General features: G+C 40.8%; 1 protein-coding gene across 2 annotated transcripts in view; it reads left to right on the top strand.

Annotated features, from left to right (window-relative positions):
* Positions 1–5,584, top strand: part of smap2 (small ArfGAP2) — a 16,186-nt gene extending 10,602 nt beyond the window's left edge. Inside the window, exons 4-9 of one of the 2 annotated variants that reach the window (XM_031853731.1) lie at positions 203–262; positions 628–685; positions 832–989; positions 1,697–1,877; positions 2,037–2,659; positions 2,746–5,584. In XM_031853731.1, coding sequence (XP_031709591.1) covers positions 203–262; positions 628–685; positions 832–989; positions 1,697–1,877; positions 2,037–2,659; positions 2,746–2,871 — 1,206 coding nt within the window. In that variant the 3' untranslated portion in view covers positions 2,872–5,584. Of the gene's footprint in view, positions 1–202; positions 263–627; positions 686–831; positions 990–1,696; positions 1,878–2,033; positions 2,660–2,745 lie in introns of both variants that reach the window. The other variant, XM_031853730.1, reaches the window with a different exon arrangement.
* The last annotated feature ends 4,335 nt before the right edge of the window (positions 5,585–9,919 follow it).

The raw sequence follows: 9,919 nt of genomic DNA, 5'->3' as shown, positions 1-9,919 counted from the left end.
ACACACACACACACACACACACACACACACACACACATACAGAAAAAGCTTTGTGCTTGTGTCTCAGCAGAAACAAAAACTGTGTAACGTACTCTCTTGTCTCGCCTCTTTTTATCTACTACTGTCATGGTACTCTTGAACAGGGCCATTCTAACTGAAGTGCCCGCTTGCTCAACAAAACCATTTGATTTTCTCTGTACAGAAAGAAAAGAGCTGTGACAATATACCCAAGGAACCCGTTGTGTTTGAGAAGATGAAATTGGTGAGTACCGGCTGAATCGCAGCATTAAAAGAGAACTGACCTTCCTTAGAGATTGTTCGCTTTCTAGCATTAAGCTGATGCTCTGATGTGTGTGTAGCAATAGACTGCGATTGGGAGTGCTAGGAGAGGAAGAGTAGGAGCTAAAGAAAGAGGAGAGAGGGTGTCAGTCAGTGAGGAGAAGGTGACATGAGAGGAAGTACATCTTGAGGGAGTTTTCAGCGAGCTCGGGAAAACTGGGCGTAACTGTTCTGACTGGACTGGGAAGGTCATTTCAACACCAGGGAGGCTGGACTGAAAGGATTCTGGATTCAAGCTCATTCGTCAACGCAGACATAAATTTACATGGACTTTCTCTGTTATGACAGAAAAAAGACATCAGCCCCAAGACAGATCTCCAGTCTGTTACAGACCTGCTTGAATTAGGTATTGCACCTCACACACATGTACACCCTAACACCCATTTACAGCATAGAGGGAAGAGAAAGAAATAGTTAGAGGAGTAGACGGGTTGTACTTGAGCCGCTAATCATTTTGAATAATCATACATGCTTCCATCTACCCGATATTAGATGGCCCTGCTCCAAGTGCTGCAGTGTCTAATGGTGGAGGATGCGTACCAGACGGTAATGAGAGCCCGGCAGTGTCCAATCCACCTCTGGCACACTCTGCACTGGATCTCTTCAGCTCCTTGCCAGCACCCTCCTCTGCTTCCTCCATTAAAACCACGGTAACACACTGCAAATAGTACACACAGTCTGCTCTCCACAGAGCCCTTATGTCTGCAGCCATGCTACTTGCACGCCTCTAGGGATGGCAATGGCAGTCTGTCGGTCGGTCTAACATTTTGGTCCAGACTGATGTATTTTTGATGGATTAACATACAATTTTGTACGGACATTCATAGTACCAAAAGTACGAATTTTTATCTAGCGCGCCAAAATGAGGTTGACGTTTGTCATAGAGACGGAAATCTCAACAACTACTTGCTGGATTACTGATAAATACAGACATAAATATCGCCCTTGAGTAGTAATAACTTTAGTGATCCCCTGAATTTTCATGTATCGTCATCATCAGGTTCAAATTTCAATTTGTCATTTACGATACATGCAAAACTTTCATTCCCATCAACCTCAGTTGTGCTTTTTATAGTGCCAATTGGCAAATGTTCGCATGCTAAAATGCAGAACTAAGATGGTGAACATACATGCTAAACACCAGCATTGTGAGCATGTTAGCATGCCAAAGTTAGCATTCAGCTCAAAGCACCACTCTCCCTCAAAGAGCGATAGATTGACTCTTGTTTGAATCTGCCTTTGTAGATACCATTTGTCGATTTTGTCACCCCTACTTGCATCCTTCCACTGTTGACAACTTTCTCCTGCATTCTCCCTGTCTCTCTATTCATGCCACCCTGTTGCCCTCCCACTCCAGCCTGTTTCCAGCTCCATGCCTCAGAGCAGAGTGACTGCCTCGGTGCCTGACAACCTCAGTCTGTTCCTGCGTTCGGCACCCAAAGCAGAGGAGGGCACTGTCAAGAAACTGTCCAAGGACTCTATTCTCTCCCTTTATGCCTCCACCCCCTCAGTGCACGCCAGCAGTATGTCGACTCACGGTGAGGCAAACCTACTCTCAAATGTTGTTTTCTCCCTGATTCCTTCAGTCTTAATTTAGTGGATCAGTTGGTTTCATCAAAGAGACTATTGAATTAACATTATTAATTTCTTACCAATTGCCAATATGGCCACTTTATATGTGTGATTATTTTCAGCAGGCTTGTACATGAACCAAATGGGATACCCAACGCACCCGTACGGATCGTACCATTCTTTAGCCCAGGCAGGTGGAATGGGAGGTGCCATGATGACATCCCAGATGGCCATGATGGGACAGCAACAGAGCGGCATGAATAGAGTTCAACAGAACGGCATGATGGGACAGCAAGGCGCCATGGCTCAGCCGAGTGCCGTTATGGCGCCACCCTACATGACGGGCATGACCCAGGGTATGATGGGACAGCAGCAAAGTGGAATAATGGTACAGCAGCAGAATGGCGTTATGGGACAACAACAACAGAGTGGGATGATGGTACGGCAGCAGAGTGGCGTTATGGGACAACAACAACAGAGTGGGGTGATGGTACGGCAGCAGAGTGGCGTTATGGGACAACAACAGAGTGGGGTGATGGTACGGCAGCATAGTGGTGTTATGGGACAACAACAACAGAGTGGGATGATGGTACAGCAGCATCATGGCATTATGGGACAACAACAACAGAGTGGGGTGATGGTACAGCAGCAGAGTGGTGTTATGGGACAGCAGCAGGTTGGAGGTTTACCTCATCAGCAGGGGTACGGAGTGCAACATGCCCAGCAGCTACAGTGGAATACGACCCAGGTGTGTGTATGTGTATTTGTTTTGGCCTGGATGAATTTGGGTAGTAAGAGTTCTGTTCATAACAAAGTGTGTTTTGTGTTGTTCAGATGACTCAACATGTGGCCGGCGTCAATCTCTACAACACCAAAGGCATGACGGGATACAGCAGTCAACAGACGGGAGGCTCAACAACTCCAAGCTCAGCGCACATGACGGCACACGTTTGGAAATGATTTCATCTATCCAGGAAGTGATGTAATGCCAATGACCGACAAAAGAGAGGCAAACTGCATTGTAGGAATCTGTGGGTCAGACTCTCCAGGAGACATTTTCTAATGCAAGGGAGGGGGAAGAGGAGGAGGAGACAAGTGTGAAGAAGATCAAGGTTTGGGAAACCACTACTACCTCTCTTTCCCTCTCCTCTCTGACCATGCTTCCTCTTCTCGACACATCCATGGCCATGTTTTGCATATTTCCATGTTTGCCTTCAGAACAATTTGGTATGATGTCCAAGACAACAGGGTTCAGAGGTTACACATCTTTCTTTGTACCTAACATGTTGGTGTGTGTGTGCACACATCCGCTGTATGTGGGTGTCAACAAACTGCTTTGACGTTTGTTTTTTGGAGAATTTTAAAGTTTTTCTTACTTGATCAGAATCAGAATTAAGAAGGTTAGCCTAGCTAAACTCAATTGGTCTGTGTGCCTGAATCTTGACATTTATTGGAACAAGATGCATTTCCCCCAAAAGGATGGAAACATACCTTGCTGCAAGGGTAAGGTTTAATCATTTTTAATTTGTTGGATAGTTCGACATTTTAGGAATTATGCTTATTTGCTTTTTTTGATAAGCCTTCGATGAAAAGATTGATACGATACCCTTCTTGAGTCTGTACATCAAATATGAGGCAACCACCAGCAGATGGTTAGCTTAGCTTAGCATAAAGACTGGAAACAGGAAATAACAACTAGCCTGGCTCTGTCCGAAGACTTTGACTGTTTGCAGATCAAAGAAATGATATATAATGTGATAATCAATAGGCTTTAGATATGTTGGAAGCTGGATTTTGTACCTTGACAGGCTAGCTGTTTCCACCTTTTCCCAGTCTTTGCGCTAAACTGTCCGGCTGCTGGCATTAGCTTCATATACCATGTACACATGAGAGTGCTATTGATGTTCTCTTCCAACTCTTGACAAGAAAGTAAATTAGCGTTCAGTTTAGGTCAAAGCCAAAATGTTAGTTTAACCTAGCATTAGCAAAGTTTCTTAGAATATAAGTCACAACAGAATCCTACAATTAGCTTAATATTTAAGCCGCAACCATATTTGTGAAGGAGCAACTACGAATGTTTTTCTAGCCAGCTTTTAAGCTCACAGAGGAGTTAAGAGTTCGATACCTCAAGGTTTAAAGTGACGAATCATTTAAGGTTAGGGCATTAATGAAATAGCCTAGCTCTGCATAAGTAGGAAAAAATTATAAAATCTTACAAGAAAACATGTATCCCCTTCCTAAATACTTATATATAAAAACAATTAAGAAATCCTTTTTCGTGTTGCCTCACAAGTTAAAGCAGCTACACAACCTACCTAAACAGCCCGTATTAATGATGTCTTCTACCCAATCAACAGAGGGCTTCTTTTAGAATCAATATATAATCAGTGTCTAAAATCCAAAACTGGATTTGGGAGACCAAAGATCAACGCTAGCTTTATTATGATTGTACAGTATTCCAATGCTTTGTTACATCTGTGCAGCCGCTTAACTAGTGATTAGTGTAACATTCAATTCAGCAGTCCTTTTAAAGTATGTTTGGTCAACCGTGCTCTTACATGATGAATGTCTGGGAATATCAGTTCACTGTGCAACTTCCTCAGCAGGACACTCAAAAAGTCACTTGCATGTATGTAAATGTTGAGGTAACGCTCACACACCTCAAGTTAATCTACCTTGTACAATAGAGGCCTCAAATAATGCTGAATGTCTGTAAGTAAGAGAGAAATAGAGGGAGAGGTGGGGACGGAGGCAAGAGACAACTTAAAGTACAAATCCGCCATGTTTCAGATTCTTCCACTGAATTGCATGTAGAGAATGTTTATCTCTGATTGTATATATACTGTATGTTTATTGTGATATCTGAATGTGTCTCTCTGAATGTTCCTCTCTACATGTCAATCGGTCTCCGATCGAGACCGAAAAAATGTCTCAACGAATGTGCGTCCTGAATGTGTTTCACGACTGTACAGGACTCCTTTTTTGGAGACGCACACCTGAGTGTTGCTGGGGTGCGTTTGTTTTTTGATATTCTACGACTTTGTCAAGCAATTTACACTGGTGTCTTTTGAATTTTCTGTGGTTCAACTATGTTTTAATCTCATGACGTCAAATTAGGCGCCAATTGTGACACGGCTGACGCAGTTGTAAAGCCTTTCACAACTCAGCAACTTCTCTTCTCTTCGATTTTAGCTCTTTTTGTGGCAGTTGAGGCAACAGTGTGACTGCAGCAGTCACTTTCTCCGCTGAGAGCAATATCATCATAAGACAACGTGTCGTCTTCGCAGTGTAATGGCAGATCTGTCAGCTAGCAGTATAAATCTATCTCTGTGGGCGATACCTTTTAAGTTTAGTTTGCTTGTATTCAGTTCCTTTTTTTTGTCTGCTATTTTTTCTGTGAAATAAGAGCAATTAAAGGAATGTATCTTTTTATGTACTTGTCAATCAAGCTATTGTGTACTTTATTCTTTATCAGAATATCTATGTATAGAGTGTTCCTTAAACAACATTGATGAACATGTACTGTATATTAGTTCTGCATTTCTTTTCACGTGCTTTGCCCCTTTTGATTTTATGTCTCCACAAGTTAGTCAATTGCGTTTGAGAATATGTAACACATGATACTTGTCTTTGTGAAAATATACAAAATAAATATTGTTTTGATTAAATTCTATATATTGTGTTGATTTGAAGGTCTTCAGTCCCAAATGCTGACATTCTGCTGGCTGTTTGAGTAAGGCGTATGCATGAATTGAGGCAGAAAACATTTTTTTTTTAGCCTGGGACTTTACAGTTACAAATACACACCTGACAAATGTTTGTGATTTAAATTAACTTTATTGACTTTGCGTCCAGATGTCAAAGGGCATGCAAATACAGGCTTCTGAATCAAAAATTGTTATTTTTTTCCTCAGTTTGGTTCAATTTTCTTACAAAACTACGTGCACCTTAAGTTATCAATTCTGCAGCGTACAAACCACAAAAATACCAGTTTTACATTATCAAATACTGCACATAGAAAACATTTACAAAGCACAGGTATAAAATTACAGCTCCATTTTTCCTCTTTGTAAGCATCCTTTCCTCAGACGGTCTGCTATGCTTTGCCCTTTAAAACGTACACTGTGAGCGCTCCCCGGTGGAAAGGTTAAGGCCGGTTAAGAAAGGACAACCTATCATCTACCGACACCAGCAATCCAATTCAACTGGGCTGTTATTTCGGCAGATGCTTCCATCCGTCTTTAGATTTGTTTCCCAAGATTTACCTCAGTGTTGGAAATTGTGCTTTGCTGGGCTTTATGAAGATGAAGGTTGTCTTGATAGTGGGGAGGGGAGCTACATTGGCCTTAATATAGTTTGACAGACAGCTAAAAGGACAAAATGGCTACTGAGGAGACTTGTGCTGTGATTACCGACATTTATAGACGTGGATGAAGACAAACATGCCTCACTAACAATTTGCCCATCAGCTCAGCTCCGTTTTGCTGCTACATCGGTAAAAAGACATTTGGAATGCATGCTTCGTAAGAAAATGAAAGTAAACTAAAAACTCCCAAACAAAAATGTGCTGCTCATGGGGGCTATCATAAAATAGCAGTTATTCACAATGCATCACATGCTCTGTTGAGTCTGAATTGCTTCAAGTGCTTAAAACTGGGATTTGACTTCAAACCTTATTCCTCATCATGTTGTGCTGACACAGATTCAGCCAGAGGTTTCCACGACTAATTAGTGACACAGAGGCCGAGGCCAGATGTGCACGCCCCCCGGCAACAGTAGAGGCTACAGGAAATGGTTATTGCCACAAGAAGTATTTCAGAAAGTGGAAGGCTAAATCCATGCTACTTCAAGATTTTTGCATCTCAATGACTTTCCTTTGACGTTGTACTGGGTCGAATTGATGTGATCACGTGTCATTATTATAAGTATTATCACCATAATCATACCATCATAAAGATTAAATACATGAAAATCATCAGAGTAACCATGCGGCGAACATTTTCAAGCTCAATTTTAAATATTCCATCTGCTTGATAGATAAATTGAGTTAAAGTTAATTGGTACGGGTGGGGGGGTGGCAATCTTTTCTGCTTGAGACCCATCGTGGCGATTTAAATAAATACAAATGTATTTCGCCAGATAGAACTCATGCTTGTTTCAACCACAGAGCTGTTCTTTTTTTAAATGAACACACAAAGAATAAGACATACAGTATACAGTACAGTAAGAGTAGGGGCTGCCTGAACCAACGCAGGCGAGGTCCCTGGAAAGTCTTCAAATAGACGGTATAGCAAACAAGATGACAAAAAAATTACACTCAGTTCTGGTGTAAGGATTAAGAAATACATTCATAAAACTATAAATATACACATATATAACTTCGGTACAATATTTCAAGCAAAATACATTTGTCAAAACTTTCAGTTGTGTGCTACAATAGTGATAGCAATGTCTCCTACACAAAATAAGGCCATTGTAAACTGAAGAAGCCCTCATTTTCGTGAAAAATCTCAAGGCAGGTTTTTGCCTCTCCGACTCTCTCCTCCTCCTCCGCCTCCTCCTCTGAATAATACCGCTCTCCGTACAAAAATAAAAAACATTTCCAACATAGCGCTCAAGAGACGATTCAGGTCGATTGAAGATGCATTAGAAAAGTTTTGCACACAATGAAGTTGGGTTCGAGAATGCTCAATGTGGATTTAACAGGGAAGCAAGCAAGCAAATGGGTTTTCATTCCAAAGCATCCGCAGCCTTTTCATTCAACCTCAAGCTGGTACTATCGTTACCAATCGGAAACAGTTCACCCAGCTGCTCCATGCCACTAAAACCCCTCCTAAGTGTCTCCAATTGACACTCTGATTAATCCAACAACCTGACAACCTGCTGTAACTCTGCCCTGCCGTGGTAAACCCTGCTGCTTGTGAGGCTCCAACCTTTTACAACTCATTTAAAACTGTGTCAGAGTAAATCAAATGACCACGTATGAGACATGTTAATCACGTGTAACTATAACAATTTGCTCTAATGTAAGGTAAATGCAATAATAGGTGTTAATGTTCATATCGGAAAACCCTGATCCTTAAATTCTCTTCACTGTGGTCCACAACTTCAGTTAACTAGTGGCTTTTTAATACATATTTACACATCTAAATATCTCTCTCACTCACATCTCGCTGCTCAATATTATCCATCACGCAGAACAATAAATGCACCTCACTGAAAGACATACTGTACATCCACACTGCACTTTGAAGAAAGGCAATATTTCTATTTGGTTGCAGGAATCAAACGATTTGGACAAATCTGCCAAATGTCCTCCGCTCTCCATAAAAGCATTAAACATTCAGCAGGGAAGTTATATAGATCTAGAAATTTCTTTTAGATTTTTTTTTTTGACGTTCTTTCCATTATTTTCCCGCTCGTCAACCAACGTTTCTTTTGTCCTCACAAAAAGACGCGCACTGAAGAGATTGTGTGCAAATACCAAGAGTATAAGTCCGTATTTTTACATCATGCCAGCTGTCCACAAAACTAGATACTAATTAAAAAGGTACATAAAATGAATTCATATACATGACCATACATTTAAAGATCTGGCAAGGAATAGCTCCAAAAAGAAATTGGAACCCAGACCTTGATGGTTCTTCTAAAAGGGTTGTATACATCCCAAAAAAAATCAAGAATGCCAGAGTTCCCTTTCTCCAAAGTTTAAAGAGCGCTAAGTGTGAATTATGTTGGTCTGTTGTGCTGACGAGAAAAAGTGCCTTTGCGTTTTCCCTTTTTGCAGAAAGATGAAGAGAGGAGTGAGCTACAAAGTTCACTTATGGTGGTGATGAAACCAAACGTGAGCTCCTAAACATGCACAAGCTATTAATAGCCTGTAACGAGACCGTCATCTCTCCTAAATCTACGAAAAATACAACTCTAGCGTCTTTATCCATACACGAGGTTTGGTGTTGGTCCCAAGACAGACAGATTAAAAAACACTACCGTAAACACCAGTAGCTGAGTTTGCCCTGCTACTCCACTGCCATCGATGAAGTCTCACCTACTGTACATTTTACTTGAACAGCCAGGACAATATAAACTTTTTTTGTGTGTGTTTTCAAATGCAAATAAAATACTTCGAATGATAAGAACAAAGTGGCGTTGGCAATTGTGCGAGGTAAACATTAAAAGAGAAAGTTAGATTTTCTCAAAAGAGGAGAAAATTTAAATACATCACATACACAAATGCATCATAGCAAATGTTTTTTTTTCGGAACACATGTCTTTATCCCATATGTTTTGAATATGCCAATGTTGCAAAATATTGAAGTTCTTTGCAAACAAGTTACCTTATTATGATGCTCCGATTTAAGTCAAAAATCAGTGGCAGCACTGACCCGTTTTAGCTGTCCTAGTAAGCCTTTACACTGAAATTCAAAATACACTTTGAATTACATTTCCACGCTGGCATTCAATTAAAAGATTCAGAAATGCATTGTGACCAAAGAATTTAAAAAAAAAAATAAGCAGGTAAAATAAACATAGACAGGTAATCAACCGCTGCATCTTTGTAATTCAAACATAATACATATATTTCAGTAAAGTGCCATCTTAAACACAAACCTGCTGCCTGACAGGAAATATAAAGAGTGACGTGTTGCACCTGAAACAAGTAAAACTACCGTACATAGCAGGTTAACAATCAACCTGCTCGAAAAGTAACACTGGCATTACAGTCAGATATATACTATATTAAAAAAAAAACTAATCTCGATTTCAATATACAGGTTAAGTTACAGTAAGTGTGGCAAAGAGGGGTGACCAAAGAGAAGGGTTAAAGGTTGTAGTTGGTACCAGCTGTGTGTTGTGTTTGCACGCGTTGGCGTGTGAAAGACAGAGGCATGCTCGCCACCTTCCGACCTCCTTTATCAATCAAGAGTGTGAAAATCAAAAAGGGGGAAATCAACAGGAAGTTCAAACAAGTCTGGGTGCTGGTTTTTCAGAGAGAGAGAGAGAGAGA

This window comes from Anarrhichthys ocellatus, unplaced genomic scaffold, assembly GCF_004355925.1.
Source record: "Anarrhichthys ocellatus isolate YVR2014 unplaced genomic scaffold, GSC_Weel_1.0 scaffold14, whole genome shotgun sequence".
NCBI lineage: Eukaryota > Metazoa > Chordata > Actinopteri > Perciformes > Anarhichadidae > Anarrhichthys > Anarrhichthys ocellatus.
Note: the sequence above shows the minus strand (reverse complement) of the source record. Positions and strands in the feature narration are given on the sequence as shown.